The sequence below is a fragment of the Vulpes lagopus genome, chromosome 19 (assembly GCF_018345385.1).
Source record: "Vulpes lagopus strain Blue_001 chromosome 19, ASM1834538v1, whole genome shotgun sequence".
In the NCBI taxonomy this organism is placed as follows: domain Eukaryota; kingdom Metazoa; phylum Chordata; class Mammalia; order Carnivora; family Canidae; genus Vulpes; species Vulpes lagopus.
Window position 1 is genome coordinate 51,001,216 of NC_054842.1, and position 21,472 is coordinate 51,022,687.

Sequence of the window (21,472 nt, forward strand, 5' to 3'; positions counted from 1 at the left end):
TGAATTCCTATTTAATTGAATATAAAAATGAAGAGGAAAATAATATTTGCTACGTGTGAAGTTGCTAATGGAATAACAGCAATAGAGTTAGCATTACTCTTATGTTTCTAGTTGTTTCTCCTGTAGTACAGGAGTTAAAATATGTGATATTAATAGTTATTTGTCTACAACCAAAAGAAAGGATTAAAATGATATGAAGGGAGAACATATCTGTCCATGCTCCCTGACTTGGGAAACAATGAGGGCACTCTGACAGCTTCGCAGATGATGAATGGCCTGATGTAGTATTGAAAGGCATGACCCATTGGAAGGAAAAATATACGGAGTATCCTAACCCATAAGTCCAAGAGAAACTTTTTTTCTTTTAGATTTATTTATTTGAGAGAGAGGGAGAGCGTTACACTCACATGCAAGCACATAAAAGAGGGGGAGGAGCAGAGAGAGAGAGTGAGTCTTCAGCCGACTCCCTGCTGAACGATTGGGACTCGATCTCCTGATCTCAAGTCCCTGATCATGACCTGAGCTGAGACCAAGAGTCCAGCACTTAACCACCTGATCTCATGTCCCTGATCATGACCTGAGCTGAGACCAAGAGTCCCGCACTTAACCAACTGTGCCATCCAGACACGCCCAACAGAAACACTTTGTTAAGTCCTCTTTGTTCATTGTTCACAGATAACTTCACAGTGTAACCCAAGTGTCTGGAGAGTCAACAATCAATTGATGTCAGTAAACCACTTCTAAGTTGTCTAGTTTCGTTAGTCTTGGTGTTAACCTTCTGTGTTCAGCATAGTGCCAGGTAGGGCATTGTTGGCATTGTAGAACCAGGTTTTTGTTTTGTTCTTTTTTAAAACTTGCTCCCTTTGAGTATGAGGTAAGTGGTTTTCTCTTAATATTGCATTATTTCAGTTATGTAGTACACAGATTTGTGTATCTTTTTAACAACCTAATTATCATGAGACTAGAACTTTGCGTGTTCGTGTTTCAGAAGGGATGCATGGAAGGATGAGAAACAATATAAGGCCCAAGTTTAAGGCATTATTATGTAGAAGCCCCTTGGGATAAAAGTAAGATAATTTCAAGAATGTAGCTTTCCTGGGGTTCCTGGGTGGCTCAGTTAAGCATCTGAATCTTGGTTTCTGCTCAGGGTCATGATCTCACGGTTGTGGGATCAAGCCCTGAATTGGGCTCTGCTCAGTATGGAGTCGGCTTCAGATTCTCTCTTCTTCTCTGGCTTGCCCTCTTACTCACTCTCTTGGCTAATAAATAAAATCTTGAAAGTAATGCAGCTTTCTTGATAATTAATGTTTCATCTTGATAATGTTAGGTACTCTAGATTCTATCTTGCTTGGGTAGCAAAATTTTTAGATCCTGTAATAAAGCTAAGTACTTTTTAATTTTTTTTTTAAGCCAACATCGTAGGAGACAAGAATGTTTTCCGTGTTATCTTAAAAATCTTTTTAATAAGTTATTGTCCAGGATCTCTGTTGCCCATGAGCTAGCAATTCTAATTGGTATGTCAAGGTAATTAATTTTATACACTCTCAAAGCCACTGTAATCCTTCCATCTCCAGATTGCAAAAACTGCAGAATAGTGGCCTCTCACTTCACTCTTATGAAGCAAATTTCCAGTCTGCTGAGTACTTCATTCAGCATCTTGGTACATTAAGTTTCTATCTGTTTGAACTGGTCAGGAAGAAACTAGCAGGATTATTGTCCAACACATTACATTCTGTTACCATGAACAAGGCAAGACAGGTATTTTGATCTCAGAGAATCCAAGAACTCTTAGGTCAGCAGCATATTGGGTATTTTATTCTTTGGTAAAATTATTAGGCTAAAGAATTAGACCTAGATATAGACTCATAAGTGTATATCATTGGATCAGTTATAAAGTGGTTGCACTGAGTGCTTGATTTCCAAATCTCTCTTAATGAACTAAACTAACGTTTATGTGACACTTAAGAGGAAAAATAGGAGTGAATTATTGTAATTACTAATGCTGCTGCTACATTGTTAATGGTAGTAAGTGGTCCTGTTCTGATAAAAATAGCAAAAAGTGTTAACAATTAATTATTATTAGTAAAGTGAAGTTCTCCATAGACAATAGTAAGAAATATAAGATTGTAGATAGCTAAGTGTCAAAAATTAGGCTTTTGGGAAGTTGACCTGTGGTCATTGCAACCTGGTTTTCCTTGTATTCCAAAGCGATGTTGTGTTTCCTGGCAACAAGATGCAGATAACGGCATGTTGAGCCTTGCTGAGAGATTCACAAACAAGCTGGAGCAGCCCAGGTTCACATGGTTACCACATTATTTGGCTAAAGCTATTAATCTCTGTGGTCAGGCCTGTAAAGCTGGTCTATCTGTACAGATTGCACATAACCAGGAAGTGTGTGTTCAGCTGTGTATATGTCCAGGTCTGGCCCAGCAGTCTTTGGAATCAGAAATAATGAATGGCAATTGTTTATCCCACTTGTTTTCAGCAGTTTATATGACTTGGAAAGTCATTATTGTATACCATATCCATGTTACTTCATTGTATGGAACTTGGGGGAAAGTTCATAGTTCTGGGTCTCTAGCAAAGACAAAAGTTCAGAGTTTCAAACTTTGCAGATAAAATTCTTTGTTTTGCAAATGTATTGGATTTAACATCTAAACCCAAATAAGATGTGCAGTATCATTTTATTCTCAAGAATGAATTTGGAAAGGAAGTTGAGCTAGATAAGTTTACAGGTCCCTTCCAACTCTTTAGTCAGGATGCCTAGATACTAAAATATTTTTTTAAAAAGGATTTCAATAGTAAAAGCTTATTTGGTTCATTATAACAAAATTATTTTAATTATTCTTTTCCAATTTTGTCTTTATCCCAAAGTATGATACAATCCCACTTTGCTTTCTTTCTCTGCTTTTATATATATCTCCAGATGTTGATTGCTGACATAACTGGACACTAATTGTATGTATGAACTCCCCATATTTAGATGCCAAGGCTTCTTTTGCACACGGGATGGGCTTTGGAGAATTTCCAAATTCCAAATACACAGTTAAGAAAACAACATTGAATGTTGTGTTTTCGATTAAGAAAACACAGTCTCTGACAATTTAGGCACTCATCCTTAGTAGAAAATGATACTAAATGGCAGGAGTAAGTAGTTTTGAAAGAGCTTTACTAACTGTAGATAATTGAAACTGTGGAGGATGTGCAAATTTCTCTTTAGCAACTGAGATCGCCGCTGTTTTTCATATTATATTCATGTTAAAGTATGCCAAAATACAGAATAGTCTTCTACTTATCACCCATGAGGGAAAGGCACTCTGTGAACTTTTATTTGTAGGTAATCCGTAGGTAAAAATATGACCAGTGATTATTTCTGAGTCCCTGAAAGAAGGAAGGGCGAGGAAGAAAGTATAAACCTAGACTCCATGGTTAATTTTTCTCAAAGGTCGGTGTTCTTTTCTCCTCTTCTGGAATTAAAGCTTATTGACATGAAAAAGGGAGTTTTACTAGTTTACGGTTTAAGCTTAGAGTGATGTTATAGTCTTACTTTTGAGTGATTTTGATTGTTAATTGCTCTTAGAAGGTTGTTTTGTTTTTTGTTTTTTTTTAATCTGGACAAGGGAAAATACCATCAGATGACTTCAAAGGAACTCCGTGAAAGAAGACAGGGGAAGTGCATATTAATGATAATATGGAACATATGCAATTTTCTATTTGACTTGCAGAGTGGATTATCTAAAGTAGAGTAAGCTCCTGACTGAACTATATTGGAATAGTTAAATTAGCCAAGTTAGCTCTGGCCTGCACAGCTGTGATGGTATAGGAACTAACTCATTATGTGTTATTGATAACACTGGAGAGAGGAGAACAGCTGAAACTTACTATGCCTTGTGACTTTTTGGTATTTCTTGAATATACACAGCTGGATGAGTTTGAATTTATTTTAAAAATTCCTGCCTCAGAGAAAGAGAGAGCTCCATAAGCAAGAACTGTGTTTGAAGTGACTTTCAAAATATGTGCCTTCTGCTTTAGGATAAAGCAATCCAATGAATTATTTTTTGTATCTCTTTATGCTCTATTTACATATGAAATAAAACTAATTGGCTTCTGTCTATACTAATCCAGAGAAGTTACTGGGTCTGTGTAGAGCTATCATGGGAATCAGTAGCAATCATCCATTTATTCCCTTTCTGGTTTTTTGTCAATAAGGAGATTAGACTTTTTGAAGCAGCTGTCACCTGGCTTCAGGTTGGGGTCAGTCTGTTCCTGAAGTATTGACAGTAATGAAAATGAACTTTGCAAAAGCCAGAGATGTATAACTTTTAAATCAGAATCCATCTGTGCATCTCTGATCTTACTTAGCTGGTGATCTTAGTTTCATTTGGGTTTGGGTGCCCTTTTCTAAAGGGTGAAACCATATGTAGCTCATACAAACCTGGGCTACTCCAGAAATGCTACTACAGTCCAACCATTTGAGATTATGACCTCTTCTATTCCTTATCATCTGATTTGAGACCACCAGATTTGCATCCTTCGTCTGATTGTTAATAATTTTGATCATGTTAGGATCTGAGGTCCTCTTAACATTGATCAGCAACTTTTAATAATTACTACTTCCTGTTTGAGAGTTGCACTTGCCTTTTTGTGGAAGGAAAACTTGAGTATATGTGTATCATTTTTGCAAAGGAAAAAACAAATGTATTTTGAACTAGAAGATTCTTTTGGGACAACTTTATAAGTCTGGTTCTGGTAATTAGACACTGGTAAGTTTTGCAAGAAATTCCCTTCATAAAAGCAGCAGAATTTCTCTTTTAAAATAAAACTGGGATTCTTAAACTTAAGTGAATATGAGTGATTTTTGTGTCTTTTTGGAAGATTCTAGAGTACAGAGGGTTGAGCTATGTTCTATTTCATTCTGGGTTTGAAATTTTTAGGTAATAGCTTGAGTTGAACTATACTTTGCAACACCATAAACACAAGCTATACAAAGGAATAAAATACTTCTAAAGTTAACCATTTCTAGCAGCAAACCAGTTACATTTTAGATATGAAAAACTTCTTTAACAAAACCAAATGTATTCTTTTTATATTTATAGATTATTTATGGTAGTGCTTTCTAGGGACCAGGAATTCTGCACAGACTTGCCTATATTTAAAAACCCTGTAAGTGTTAAACCTAATCCAGCCCAGTCCCTGATACATGAACTTTTTAAAAGCCTTGAAATCCTAATACGGATTAATTCTTTGTTAATAGGGGAATCTGAAATTGCAAGGGGTAAAGTCTGAAATACATTTTGAAGTCGGTGGGGAAAAAAGCATTTTACGTAAAATCCATTTATTTGATAGTTTATAAGGTTTATATTTGATTTGTGCAAAATTATAGTATTTTAGTCTTATGCTAACTATAAGCAATTCTGTAATCAATAAATTGTAGAAGTTGATGATACTAATAAACTTCTAATTGTGAAACTTACAATTTTTCTTGCTGACTTAACCTGTTACTGTTGCTAAGACAAGCACAGAAGGGAGTTAACTAAGCATTCCTGTTTACTGTGTCCACACTACAAAATGTGTCTGTCTCCTTGATCTTTCTCTGCAATGTGCTGTTTACTTACTGGTAACACCCACTTGGCCTGTAAAGAACCTTTGCATGGTCATCACAATGAAAGGGTAGGCTCTTAGAATACTAGTGACTGTTCTCTTTCACATTTTACAGAAACCAGTGATTTGTGAGTATGTGTGCCACAAAATGTGTCAGGAGTGTATTAGAATCTCCCATGACTAAGTTATTGAGAAGGAGTTCAGGAAATTTGTATTCTTTATGCAAATGGATGTCCTTTATTTTGGCTCTATTGCTTCTGAGCATAAGGAGGGATTTGTGAATAATCTTATGTGAAACATAGCACTTCTCATATGACTGGAAAATATGTTTAGGCCATACTTGCAGAAATTTCTCTTTGTTGCAATTTTTTTTTTCTTTTTGGATTAAGAGAACTTTTTTTTTTTTTTTTTTTAAATCCTTTTTCCTTTGACATATAGCCATAGAGTTTGGGTGACCTTCTTGCTTGAAATTTTAACCAGCACTAAATAGGGAAGAATGGCAGGAGTAGAGGCCCAAGGGTGATTTTTGCTTGTAGTAGTGTGTATGCTTTCAGAATCTTGCCTCCTGCACCTTGTGATCTTCACAGCTTCTGCAGCTGATCAGGGCGTAGAGAGGGCAAATAGCACAAAATACTCTAAATAATTTCCTGCTGCGGTTGGTCTTTGGTTTCTGTCACCTGGCTTTGCTCTTTCATTTCCAGGCATTGAGAGAATAAAAATAAGTGCAGGAGAAATACTAAATTTGCCTTCTGAGGTAATTTAAAAAAAAAAAAAAAGTCCTTGAATGGAGGTAGAATATATGAAACAGAAGGAACTTTGCTTATTTACTTTCTGACGTTTCGATTGTTCAAATGCTGACACACATCAGAAGCATTGTATAAAGTGTTCTACAATTAATTTGTTACCAAAAAGTATTTTAGGCTGTCTTAACTATTGATAATATTGAATCTGTCTGAGAAACTTGGCTTCAGAGAATCTTCTTCCTTAAAAAAGTTACTGATTTAAAGCCCTATTGAAAGGTTTTGTGATCATAGTTTACAAAATGTAGATGATTAAAAAAAGTATCTCCTAATGTTTTCTGTAGGAAGTCTTTTTTTTCTTTCTTTGAGAAATTTGCTTAAAAAAACTCAGGAAATGATGAATTCTCTATATGATTAGTTTGCATACATTCAGATCTCTAGTCTTGAGAGTTTCTTAGTCATCTCTGGGTTCTCATAATAAGCCATCAAAGTGTATATTTTTAATTTGCTCATTGTACTAACTGGGGAAAAAGACAAGGCTAAATTGAGAAAATTCTGAATAAAACCTTTTTTTAAGGAGTTTATAATTTTAAAATTCAATATATAAATTAGATTGTATTTTTTTTTACTGGTTGTCATTAGAGGACATCATCTATAATTATTTGTAATTAGTATTTCATTTATGTGTGAATGAGTTCTGAATTGTTTGAGGTTATTTGAAAACAATTATTTTAAAACACTTTTGCATTTACATACAACCGATTTTATAATCAAGTAGAAAAATTGTATAAACAAATATGTTTCAGCCCTCTTTCAGTGCTTTAAAATTCTGTATTCACAAAATTGAATTAATCAGTATGGTGCCCTGAGTACATGGCAAACAATTTTTATTGTCTATTTTGAGGTCAGATAGAAATTTCACAGTTTTAAAAATATTTCACTTAACAAATGGGGATATTTACCCCTCTTCGTAAACAGCAGTAACTGCATAATTTCAGGCAGTGTAAGGTATGGTACACACTTTTTAAAAATCTATCTTGTGCTTTCTATCCCAGCTGGTGTGGTAGAAATTAGGTTTCACTTCCTCTTCAGGCCACGGTTAGGAAGTATGCCTCACTTAAGTTACCTTCTAGGTGCCTCAGGACATGTGACTGAACTTGGATAAAAGTTACGGCTGTATGACATTTCTGATGTCTTCAGAGTGCAAAATTTAATCCCATGCCTCTGTAAATAGATAGCTGTGAGATCTTCTGATCTCATAAGTGTAATTTTTATTTGTGAAAGATTTTAGGCTTATCCACATCTTTTGTGTTCTTTCCTTAGATCTGGTAGTTTTGTAATAAAAACAAACAAAAAAGCCCAACGTAACAAAATTTAGCAGGTTTTTTTTTCCTCAAGTGGATATTATCATTTGCTTTTAGTGTTTGCATAGGGCAGAAGGGACTTAAGTGTACGGTATTTTTTAGGGGTTTATGAAGTACTTAGGTGTACTCAAATGTGTCTTAGTACAAAGGTTTTTTGAGAATAAACTCAACTGTTATATGTTTGTTCCTCACATGCTTTTGGAGAATATAGAATTACAAAAGCTTAAAGATGATATTCTTTCATGTAGGAAATCTGCCTTCCTTTTTTCTCCTCTTATGCTCTCATTTTTATTTCACAGTGTTCACTTCTAGAATGACTTTAAGACCACAGTTCGATGTCTAAGCCAGACATGGGGTTTAACACACAGATCAAATGTGGTTCTAGATAGCATCCATTCACTAACTTACTGCTTTCTCATTCACCTGTTTCCAAGGTGTTTCAGGAAGCACCAATGGAGCAGCTTATACAATCAGAATTTTGCCTTAAAATGATCACTGTTTTAAGAATTGATTCCTAGAAACTCATTGTATCTTAAAGGATATTTTTACCTACTCAAAAATCATTTGAGCTATTTAAAACCATAAGATAAATCCATATTTGATGTTAATTGTTTTACAGAGTGAGCTAAGCCTCAGCAAGCCTGTCTTGATTAGGTCAGGGTCTCCTTAGAGGTGGACAGATTGAATTTTCAATATTTCAGTACTGCCCACCCGTAACTACTGAGGGTCATGTGCATAGTAATGTAAACTTCTAATTTTGATTTGTAGGTGTGTCTATGTCTATAGCTACTTCTGGATACAAGGGGAAAAATCCAGTTGGTACTAAGATGCATGTCATAGTAAATAAGTTAAATATAGAATTTTAACTGGGGTACCAGGGTGGCTCAGTGGTTGAGCATCTGCCTTCGGCTCAGGTCATGATCCTGGGGTCCTGGGATGGAGTCCTGTGTTGGCCTCCCCACAAGGAGCCTGTTTCTCCCTCTGCCTGTGTCTCTGCCTCTGTCTCTCTCTCATGAATAAATAAATAAAATCATTTAAAAACATTTTAACCTCTGATAAGTATTGAAAGATGTTGCCTTGTTTGTAAGCATTTATAGGCAACTTTTATTGCCTCTGAGCTATTTACGAGTCAGTATTAGCAAAAATCTCAGTACCAGAATAAATGACCTTTTACTACGCTTCTGAAGCATAAAGTTAGGAACATGAATATGTGGTCCTCTGAAGTTTAATAACTACACTGCTCTCACAAAATATGTTTGTGTTGAATATGCCATGGCTTTGATTCTCATTACCCTGTAACATACTTGAAGGAATATATAAGCTGCTAGATATTTCAGCATTGCTAAATGAGTTCTGGAAACATCAAAGCCAGGTATCAAAAGCCAGCTATATTTTGTGTGCCTGTGAAATTTCTTTAGCAGCAGCAAACATGTCCCATCTGTCATGCCTGTCTCAAGCATAGCAGAAGAGCCTAAGTACTCTCTATACTTCATTTGATCTTTATCCTTCTATTGTTTGTGACCCTCCGTTTTGGGAGAAGTTTTTACTCTACATCATAGTAATAAAACAAGAGGACCTATTAATTGTGTCTAGTTAGTTGGCTGATATGGGCGGGTGATAATTAGTTTGAGATCACAGGTTTATCCTTATAGAAACCAGTTAGCTCTTAGAGGATGGAAGCCAGATTTCCAAAATCTAGCCCATCTGGTTAAAACCCTACAGAGTAGGGTCTAGAAAATTTATATTTAATTGACCTTTGCTAAAGTCTGACTTCTGTATTTTAGTTGCATCTTCTTCCCATTTAAATGTGTTCCACCCCCTGCAATCCCTGTTTCATGTAATGGCACCTTACCCAGTCATCCAGATCAGAAACCTTCATTCCCTTCAGCCTCTTCATGTCTCTTCATTCCCTTCAGCCTCACATGTAATCCTATTTTATGCAGTTAGATTTTAACTCTTAAATACCTCTCAAAGCACTCCTACTCCTTAGCTCTCTGTCATCATTTGTCTCATGTGGTTTCTAATAGTTACAGATGGCTAGGCGTAGAGTAATAAATATTAATAATAAAGATGCTAATATTTAAGCAAGTAAGTGCCTATCTCCACCCTTCCCCCACCATTCTCCACCCTCTCCTACCAAAGATAAACAAATCAGTCCTCCATACCACCGTTGTTGGAGTAGCTTTTTAAAAGGCACGTCTGAACTTTGTTGAAAATAAACCAGTGATTCCTATTGCCCACAGAGTCAAGTCCTGACCTCTTAACCCAGCATACAAAGCTTTTCATTATCTGGCCCCAGCCACCCTATCCAGTCCAGTCTTATCTCTTATCATCCCCCTCACACGCACATACACCCTGACCTCCCACATGAACTGTATGTGCTGCGTGCTCTTAGGTCTCTCGTGCCTTGTTTGGTTGGCTTCTACACATGCCAGTCACTCTGCATGTGATGTCCTGCCTCCCATTGTCTGCTTGATGTCCAGCCAGACTTGGCTTTCATCTACTCTAGGATACGTCCCATGAGCACCTTTCCTGACCCCTTTTTCCAGCAGAGGTAGGTCCTCTGCCTCTGAATTGTTCCAGGAGCACCTTTGTGCCACATTTCACACCATAACCACACTGGGTTTGCTTGTATCTCTCTCTCCTTGCCAACTCTGACCTTTTTCATCTTATCCCCAGCACATAGCCCAGTGCTTAATCAGTGTGTCTCCTTAAGATTTTTTTTTGTTTTTTTTGTTTTTCACATTTCGGTGTTGGTTTCAGACAACTTAAAAATACAGATAAATTATCTAAAATGGTTACATTCCTTTCTGAGCTCCCAAATGCATAATCCTAAGAACTATTTATCTAACAGAGAGATTTAGGTTCTTAATTTCTGTTTCATTTAGCAACTTTTTTTTTTTAATAGTTTTGGTTTTCATTATAGCTCTTTATCATTTACATCATGGGCTCTGTTTACTTTCTTTTGTATTTGAAATTTACATAGAAGAAAATGGTTGTGGGACATTCTTTCTGACTTAGTGTGGGTGTTGGCCCTCTATGCATAGATAATAAGCATTGGAAAATGTCTTGTTATGTCAAGATATTTGTTGAGTAGGAGGAGAATCATTGTTATAAAGCATCTAAATTATGAGAATGGGTGTTCCTTTTAGAATTTTAGATTAGTTTTGATCTGGATTCTTATATTGGTATGTGTGGTGGTGTGTTTCTTGGTGAAGCATGTGGAAACAGAATTGTTAATATTTCAGAAATTTAAGTTCATTCTTCCTTTTGTAGCAAAAATCATCAATCTGTTTACAAGACTTTTTTTTTTCCTGATTCATCATGATAAGGTTATATCTTGGTTAAGTCAGTACTGATTGATTTAGCCATATGATATATTTAGTCAAATCTAAGTCCTGCACAGTGGCTGTCTCCCCTACTCTCTCTTTCCTGGCAGTCCCACAGTGGGGATGTTCTTAGGCAAATAGGGTTCTCATCTGCCAGGATTATTATACCCTACTTTTACAGTTTCTCTCTACCTCCGAATCTCTAGCAGTCTCTTGCTCAGTCTTCACACATCCGGTATTTATTGCTTTGACCCTTTATCACCATCTGCTCAGTACTCTAAATTTCTACTCTTAAATTTGAGGCTCTGAGACCCTGGGCTTACTTCCTCAATTCATGGCCTGACTCTTCTCACATTGCCTATTTTACCCCGGTTCACATTCTTTCATCTGTTTAAAAGATTTCCTTTCCAGCTATTTGCACTGCTCCTATGCCTCCCTGTCCCTACCCTTTTTCCAAGAAGCAAAGCACTTGAAGAACGCCTTTTTTTTCTTCCATACAACCCTTTCTTTATTGGTATTATTTCCTATTATTAAACTGTCCCTAAAATTTTAGAGAAAGCCTCTTAACTTTTCCTAACCTTTATCTGTTCCTAGATACCAGTCACCATCTCCTGTCCCATAATGCTGCATGCCTGCTCTGTGTCTTCTCATTCCCAGGATGCACTTGCCAATGATGAGTGGCAATGATGACTGCCTATCTAAATAGGCAGATGTATGGATTCTGGTTTTGTGTTTTGCTAGTTACTTCTCTCTTGAAGCCCCTGGAAGCCAGGAACTACATCTGTTTAATTCTTTGTGTATTGCCTAATACAGCCCACCATCACCATTACCACACATACATGACTCATAACTGCTTTCTCATAATAAGAAACAATGGTTTGATAAAGAAGAGTGGTGTGTGTTGAACATTTGGCATCTGTATTGCATGCATTTTTTGCTGGTGCAGATGGAGGAGAAAAGAAACTCTTGGCTTTGGATTTTTTAAGCATTCCCTGTTTAAGGGAGAGCAGGTGGTAAAATTAATCTTATAAAAAGATAATTTAATGTTTTTCAAATTTGTTGTTTTGTCTCTGTGAAGTCTAGAAAAGCATATTGAAAATCAAATAGAGCTAAAACAGTACTTTGATACATCAATCCAAAGAACAGTTGATTGTAGTAAATTAGGATTTGTCATAGAAATTTCATAATGCCCAATGGACTGAAATGCACAGAGGATGTGGCAAAAGCTGCAGTTTTAGATGTCTTTCTCATGCAAATCATTATCTATGAAGTCTTAATAATACAGGCTTAAACAGAAATTGCTAGAGTGATGTCCAGAATAAAATCTGGTACTTTAACAGCAAAAAACATTGGCTGTTTATAATGCATATTAACATAATAACTGCTGTTCTAAGAATTCCTTTAAGAAAATACTGAGGATTTAGCTCATAATTGGGAACAGTTACTGGGAAATAAATTTAAAGCAAGAAAATCTGTTTAGAACTGAAATTATATTAAGAGGGAGAAACAGGTATCTGTTCAATATCAGATTCTCCTAAAATTAGGTGAAAATTGCTTAAAGCAACTTGATGTGAAGCTTAATTTAGGTATAAGAGTTCTTGTTTTCAGTGTTTCTTCTTCTTTCTTAAAGAATTTTCCAGGAACAATTTTTTCCTTTTAAATTAAATATCCTTATTTAACATAAATCCTTTGGCACAAGAAGCGTCAATGTGATTTTGAACTACATTTTATTATCTTATTTCCATTTCACACTTAGTTAAAAGTATATGTAAAGATATATGTTCCTTTTAAGATTATATCCTACCAGAGTACTCTTTTTTTTTTTTTTTTTTGTCAGTGCTCTTTCTAAGCAGGAAATTAGGGTTTGGGAAGCTCTTTAGGAATTTTTAAAGGTACATAATGGTTTTTATAAGTTATGTGCTTCACAGCACTATTAGTTGGATATATAGACCTGAGGGTTTTTTTTTTTTCAAATAGAATCTGTTTCAAAACTTATAAACATTAGGATAGAGGGTAAGAAATAGATTTTCTTTCCCTGACATTTGCCAGGGGTGTTTATTGAGAGATGTTAATAAGTATTCATGGGGAAAAAAAGGGAAGAGAGCACTGTCACAGTTTTAGAAAGATACTTTATAGCCCTCATCATGGTACTTCAATATTTACCTTAGCATATTAAAGGGACTGAGGAGTGGCTGCAGTAAGTAAATTGTTTAACTTTGTGTAACCAAGTTTTTTTTTTTTTTTCCCCCAAACATTTGAACACAGAATGCTTTTTACACAGAATACCTATTAACAGTCCTTGAAACAAGTGTTCCAAGAGCAGAATTTGGAAAGTTTTGTACTAACCAACAAAACCCATAGGTCAGAATTAATAAATACCCTTTTCAAAATCCTGATTTACAGCAAGGAAATAAGTTAATTATTGGTGATATTTGTTCAAACACCTGAGTTTCATATGACCCAGTCATTGTGAGTGCCACTAGATCTGAAATATGTGTGTGTTACAGACAATCCATTTAGAAATCCGTTGTGGAAAGAAGGAATGTATTTGGAAACTTAGTCACTCTGCCAATACCTATGATGTTACTTTATGATATATTTTCTTTTTCATGTGTTCTTAGGGACCTTTTGAAACATAACACCAAAAGAGAACAGTACAATGAACATTTTCCAGTTATGTAAAATAATAGTTCAGATGTTTCAAACACTAGATGAAATTCCATTAAAAAAGAAAGGCAGATGTTTTAATTGAACCACCCATTATAATTTCTTAAATGATTTTGACTCATAGAGTGGAATTTTCCCCCCAACAATATTGAGATATTTATGAAGTACTGATTCAGCAGCAGCAGACCAAAATGACAAAAATATTCGCATAGCTAAACTTCATAATAATCCAAAATATTTTTCTTTTAATGTTTTGTCAATTTCTCCCCCTCCATCCCTGGGATAAAAGATAGTGTTGATATTGGGTAGAACAGTAATATTGGTCTCGTCTGGGCTTTTTAAAATTGTTTCCTTTTTTCCCCTGCCTTTCATCAGGCAATGTTGTGTATTCTGTATTGGCTTAGGTAAACTGATGCCTCTGAAAAAAAGACAGGGTTCAAGAGAAGTTTCTTTTGTTTCTCTGCTTGCTTTCTATGTCAACTTCATCTCAAAACTGACTCCCTGATTGGCTGAGACCAGGGTGGAGGATGAAATTACATTGATTGATTTAGGTCTGTGATACTGTGGGATAGCCTCTGTCCTACCATAACTCCATGGCCTGGAACTTTTTGGTCTTGTTAAGAAAAGGCACTTAGGAAAAGGGGAAAGAAGCAGTCATGTCCTTTTACTCCAAATAAGACAAGTTTTGAAAATTCTACAGCATGTTATACTATATATTTCTAATGTCTGTTGAAATGTTTAGATATTCCTATTTTGCAAATGTATTAACAGTTCTTTTTTTGGGGGGGTCTCTTTAGAGGACAAGAATTTTGGGCAGATTTGAATGCCATGAATGTGTATGAAACAACTGAATTTGACCAACTACGAAGACTGTCCACACCACCCTCTAGCAATGTAAACTCTATTTATCACACAGTCTGGAAGTTCTTCTGTAGGGACCACTTTGGATGGAGAGAATATCCTGAGGTATTTACAGGTTCTTTTTCCAAAAAGTGCATTAAAGCTTTTTTTTTGTCTTTTACTGTCCTTGCCTTCTTCCTTTACAACAGTAATTGCACAGAACACCAAATCAAAGAGCTTATTGATGTAAAATTGAGTCTTGTTGATTAACATTATTCTCAGTTTTTCTGAGGATATATTTCTTTCCATTAATCTGGAATCCATAAATACACTATTACCAGAGAGGTAAAATGCTTTCCCCAGTATCTTCATACTGTAGAGATCAAGTATTTACGGTGGTAAATACTCAGACTCAGTGCCCCTTTGGAATAATTTTAATGAGATGAGCACTGGTGTAATTCTGGCTATTTCTGGCTCCTGGGCTCATGTTCATTGGATCATGTGTTACACTTAGCATTTCGGAAGTCTAATGGGAAACAAGCACTCTTAAGCTCCTGGAAGAAATACTTGAAAATGTTTATTGAGTTGTGGTCAGGCAAATCAGTCATTTAAAATTCTGCCATATGTATACATGCATCTTTGGTCTGAGATGGTAAGAATAACTCATCAATCACAAAGCGAGGTTTTAAAATGATGGATTTACTTGCCTCTGAAGGAGAATTCTGAGTCAAGTTTAAAAACAATAAAATGGACATTAGAGATTAATTTCACATTCTTCTTTAATTTGATTAAATTCATTTCTAACATTACAGAAAGGGAGAACTGACTTATTTACCCTTAGGTTTTCTTTTAAGGCAATAGCTAAAGAAAACTACTTGTATGTTAATTAATTGCTTAATAATACACAATTGAATTAAGATTTCTGAGACTCTTTTAAGTAATCACTAGTATCTAATACCTTCCAAGTATTCTCAGAATACTTGGGCTGTCCCTATGTTTTACCTCTGAAAGATTTCTTGGGTTTGGAACTTAACTAGTTTATTTGAACTGTATATACTACCATCTTTAATCCTCTTCTGAAAATTTCCTTAAGCAATAAAACAAAAAAATTTCTAGGACATTGTTAAGGCCTCCAGAAGGAACAGAATAGTTCCCTGGGCTTCACGTGTTTTATAAGGTGGAAATCCATGCTCTTCTGAAGAGGGAACATCTTTCTATTCTGTTTGTCCCCTCACTGTCTCCCCCCCACCCCCAAGTCCTTTGTGTAAAGGGAATTAATTTGACACTCTGCACTTCGTTGATACTTTTCTGATGTTAACAGGAAGGTTAACTATTTTTGACTTTAGTTACAGTAACATTTTTCATATTTCATAGTGATTGCTTTTTTCTAACTTTTTTCCTACTCCAGTCTGTAATTCGATTGATTGAAGAAGCCAACTCTCGAGGTCTGAAAGAGGTCCGATTTATGATGTGGAACAACCACTACATCCTCCACAACTCATTCTTCAGGAGAGAAATAAAAAGGAGACCCCTCTTCCGCTCTTGTTTTACACTGCTTCCATATTTACAGTAAGTGTCAGTGGAAAGCCTTATTTTTACTCTCATTTTCTATAAATGTACAACTGAATGCCAAAGAGTAAAAGGTTTTAAATGATAGAGTTCAGATAAGCTACAGTTAACCTAACATAAAAGTGATTATCTGGGATGCCTGGGTGGCTCAGTGGTTGAGCATCTGCCTTTGGCTCAGGGCATGATCCTGGAGGCCCAGGATCGAGTCCCAGGTCGGGCTCCCTGCGTGGAGCCTGATTCTCCCTCTTCCTGTGTCTCTGCCTCTCTCTCTCTCTCTCATGAATAAATAAATAAAATCTTTAAAAAAAAAAAACAACTGATTATCCAGTTGATTTTTTTTTTTTTTAAATGAGAAGCAAACAGGAATAACATTTTTGCACAACAAAAACTAATTATATCTAGAATGAGGTAGTTTGCATTTGCTTCTTTTGTGGAAGATACAGAGTTTCCTAATGATAACCATCCATGTAATAGGACTACTTCCCAGTACAGGTAAACTGCCAGGGCAAGTAGGGAGAGTCCTTCAAGGTGACATTCTCTAATTCTCCTTTCTCCTTTCTTGAGTGAATTTTCATGGGAAAAATTCTTTTCAAATAATTTGCATTCTCATTTGCTAAGTAAGGCCTACCTTCCTATAAAACTCACTAAAAAAAAAAAAAAAAGAAAAAGAAAGAAAACTCAATTAAAATCACCTGTCATATTTCTAGGTTGAGACTGAACTCATTCTTCTGAATTGTCGGTGAGCTCTTCTTCCATTTTTCCCAAGTGCTATTTCTTCTTCCCCACCCCTAGATGCCCATGGGTACATCTCCATAGATGCCAGAAAAATGGAGTGTGTTACCAATAGCATGGCCATTAGTAACCCCAGGGAAATTGTTAATGTACTCATCAGATATACCATATTTAGAGCCTGATCTTTATAATGATGCTAAGTTTACTTGGTTTTATGACTGGGGGAGGTCTAGAGTTACTGGTTTTTCTCTTCTCCTAATCGTAGAGATGCTGTTTTTATAATCTGTGTTTTTGGTGTTTTTTTTTTTTTTTTTTTAATTTCAGTCTCAAACTGTTTTCCCTGGATCATTATGACAGAATTTTAATGATTCCTAATTGAGATTGCAAAAGGAACATTAAAAACAAAATACGAATGAATAAAAATCCCTGAAATGCTTAGTATCCAAAAGCAATTTTTAGTAAGGCTGATTTTAGAAATATATGTTGGCTTGGGGTAAATGTGTGCTTTCTTTCTAATCCAAGTGTGAAAATTTTTACCTTGTATGTTTCTTTTTATTTTTTTATTAGAAACTAATAAAAATGCCATTTCTGTGATTTCACTAGCACAGCTGGAGATAGTGTCAGCGTCCAGTAGCTAGGAACATATTGTCCTCCTAGTGAGATGGTGGAACTCATTAGTGAGACCAGCAGCTTGGCATGCTGAGCCAATCAAGCGGGATGTAGCTTCTGAGTGAGAGTAAGAATGCTCATTCGAGTGCTGCATTGTTGGAGAAGTTTTACAGAATGGTGAACATTGATTTATTTCAATCCTAAGACAAGTAATTATGGAATAACTCCTCCCTCCTCTTTTTACACTTAGGCTTATTTTGTAAAAGTATGAACTATGAAAATAATATAAGCGGTAGTAGAATCAATGTTGCAAATTTGGCACCTTACTATTTATAACATAGGCTTACAAGAGAACAAAGTCACTCTATGCTCCCTTCCTTTTTCTTCTTAAAATTTCCTATTTTAGTCTTCTTGTCTGAAATAGTGATAATCAGGTATAAAGTAAGAGCTTAGCAAATCAAAGAGATTATGCAGACACTTAAAAGAGAAAAGAGCAAAGAAGCAGCAAGTTCACCAGGGTAGAATGGGTAAATGCAGCCCTTCAGTTCCTATCTGCCCTGGAGTCTGGGGCTGTGGGGCACTCAGACTGGCCTAGTGGGAAGAAAGTAGAGAGGGATTAGTTTCAGAAAGCCAACTGCAAAAATAGACCATGATTTTAATATTAGCCAGGAAGAAAGTTTTGTTTTTAAGTGTTAGTAAATACAGAGCATCAGATTAAAACATAAATGTCAAAAAGGCCACAGTTATCAGGGAATCAGATGCCTAAGAATTGGGAATGCCAGAATAAGAGAGGTGGGATGAGGGGGCTGGCTGACTTAATCTCTGAATTTCTTGCAAATTTGACTTCTCATAAATAAGTTTCCCTAGTGATTTTAATTCCCTCCAGTTTCATTGAGCTCTAACTATATACAACTCCGTCCACTTAAATTTAAGGTGTACAGTATAATGACTTGTATATTGCAAAATGATTACCACAATCGAGTTTAGTTAACCATCACTCATAGTTACAAAGAAAATATTTTTTCCTTTTGCTTGCTGCTTTTTAATGAGGCTGATAAAAAGGAGCTTATTCTTTAATATTCTTGGAATACTTGAGCTGAGGCTGCATACGCAAACAAATCTCAGATTTAGAGATTTAAGAGTTCATTTCAGCTGAAAGGGCATATCCTGTGTAGTCACCCCATGGTCATAGGAAAGCCTGAATCAGTTTGACTTCTCCCCAAAAAGGATAAAATGAATTTTTACTTCATCCCTGAAAGTGGGTTAGGAAACATCCTTTGAAATGGCAAGGGGAGGGAAGGAGATTGTAAAAGATGACCTTGAATTCTGAAAATCCATTCTTCAGAAGTCCTTGAGTACAAGTTCCCTACCCTTCAACTTTGCCTCTGTAAAGAAGGCTGGTACAGCACTGTGAAGCACATGATATGTCGTTGGAATACCCATGAGCTGAATACAAACTTAATATCCTCAGAAAATAAAGCCATATTTGTAACTGTGCTTGGAAGATATATTTCTAACCCATGGCAACTGGAGTGTAGAAGTCCATCAGACAGCTGACTGTATGCATTTTTATGTTTTAGCCCAATTAGGACATTGGTTCATTAAAAGAAAGCATCTATAGATAGGAATGGATGAAAATTGTATATATGAAATCTAATGTTTTAGGATTGATAGGATTTATTTACACAGGCTCATCTTCAAGTGTGAGTCTTCTTTGGTCAGTGCCAGCATTTCAGTATGGCTATGACAGCAGCCTAAAACCTATTTTGGGCAGAATGGTTGGGAGAATCTTAACCTTCTTCCCTCAACTCAGAAACTTCAATCCTTAATAATACTGGAAAACCTCGTAGGCTGGAACTTACTCTCTTTGCAAAGCTGGAATAGAAGGGAACGGCTAAAAATAAAGAGATTATACTCTGTGTTTCCTGCCATTTCTCCAGAATAGTGATGTCTTTTTAAGAAGTTACAGACCTTTCAGAATCTGATTAAAGCAGTGGGGCCTCTCTTCAGAAAAATGTGCTAGTGAATGAAGGCTTTGGAGGAATTTGTCAAGGCTTTATGAAAATGCTCCAGAGGACAGGAACTATTATGCCTCTGCCATGAAGGTTGTAGAAACCAGTGCCCCTTTTAAATTAGCCCTCGTATTTAAAAGCATGTGGGGGATCCTGTAAGCCCTGGCTCCTCCCATTAACTCCTGTCTGTGTCTCCTAAGGGACCTTTGAGGCTTGCTAAATTGTAGGCACAGCCACTTGAAGGGGGCAGGTGTTAGAGAAGGCAGTTGTGCTTCTATAGCTTTTTAGCTTCTTATCAAACCATCTCTTAAAAGACTGTGTGAGATGGTGGTGGTGGTAGTGGGTATCCGGCAAACCTGAGTTGTAACAATGATATATATCCATTACTTTCAAACCATGGGAGCCTAGAGGAGTGTGTGTGTGTGTGTGTGTGTGTGTGTGTGTGTGTGATAGGAGTTACATAGTATATAGCAGTGGAAAGGGTATACTGTCTAGAAACTGTAGATAAGCCTAGATTCAAATCCCGTCTCTGTTCTTTGCTACTATATTAGCAGTTTCTTTATTCAAAAAGTACAGATAACCAAGCCGTCTTGGAGCGTTATGACAGTTAGCAGTACTGTGTGTAAAATGCCTGTCCATAGTATGTGCTTACTATAAGGTGGCTATGATTACGAGGGGGAGGCTGGTAAGATATGCTCTTGGAGATTAGATGCACGTTCACTCACAGTTGTAACCTCTGTGTCACAAAGGTCTTTTGAAAATGTTAGTTTCCTAATCCATTTGGCAGACTTACTGCTTCCTTGTGACCGCTCTGTGCTGAGGAGTGTTACAGTACCCTGGCCCTGAATCTGCGACGCAGGGCCAAGATTTCCTATCTCTCTGATTCTTCCCTTTTGCTCTGTTTTGAAAAAGGCCAAGAAATATAATTTAAATATAAGCATTTAATTGGGCAGGAATAAATAACTATTCAGCTGCTGCTTATCTAAACTCATCCATTAAGATGTAACAGACCTGAATTTAAAGGTTCAAGGTTATACATACTGGTGTCTAGAGCTTAAAGTAATTACCTCCATCTTCAGCACACCTAAAGCTGTAAAATATGAATAAAACTGATGACTTTGTTGTTATGTGATAGTAAAAATGAAGCAAATGTTGGCTTTTAATGCCTACTCCAATGATTTTTGTTTTTTATACAAAAAGTCTAAGCTTTTTAATTTTTTTTAAAAGATTTATCTATTTATTTTAGAGAACACTGTGCATGTGCTGAGGGGTGGGGGCAGAGGGAGAGAATCTTCAAGCATATCCCCCCTGGGCATGGAGCCTGGTGCAGGGCTCAATCTCACAACCTGTGAGATCACAACCTGAGCTGAAACCAGGAGTTGGACACTTAACCAAATGCGCCACCCAGGAACCCTTAAGCTTTTTTATTTATTTATTTTTTTAAGATTTTATTTATTTATTCATGAGAGACACCGAGGGAGAGAGAGAGAGGCAGAGGGAGAAGCAGGCTCCACGCAGGGAGCCCGATGTGGGACTCAATCCCGGGTCTCCAGGATCACACCCTGGGCTGAAGGCGGCGCTAACCTGCAGAGCCACCCAGGGATCCCAGCTTTTTTATTTTTAATATTTTATGTCTTCTTCCTATTAAGCTTCCTCTTTCTTGCCTGCCTTACTTTGTCTCCCCTCAGTCTGCTCCTCCCACACATACATAGTCTTTAGTAATGGCACATTTTCTGCTTAGTACAGCAAAGTTTGAAGAATACATAGAAATTATCATTGTACTCTTGAAAAAAGTTTAACCGTATAGGCAAAAGAGGAGTCTAGGATTCAGAAAGTAAACATAAATTGGCGCTTGCTTGCTTGCTTGCCTTGTAGCAGTATATTCCAGAGTTTTCTCCACATGGAGGAAGTCTGGAAGAAGCTAATAATAGGTTATCTGTGTACAGGCAGTGTTACTTTAAGATGTTTTTTAATACACAGCATTTTCTGTATTGTTTTCTAAATAAGCA

The 21,472-nt window shown here is 36.4% G+C and overlaps 1 protein-coding gene across 1 annotated transcript in view; it reads left to right on the forward strand.

Annotated features, from left to right (window-relative positions):
* The window catches only part of LOC121478933 (TCDD inducible poly(ADP-ribose) polymerase), a 29,845-nt gene that overhangs the window by 5,311 nt on the left and 3,062 nt on the right, over positions 1 to 21,472 (forward strand). Inside the window, exons 3-4 of the mRNA XM_041734427.1 lie at positions 14,499 to 14,667; positions 15,950 to 16,110. Coding sequence (XP_041590361.1) covers positions 14,499 to 14,667; positions 15,950 to 16,110 — 330 coding nt within the window. The remainder of the gene's footprint in view (positions 1 to 14,498; positions 14,668 to 15,949; positions 16,111 to 21,472) is intronic.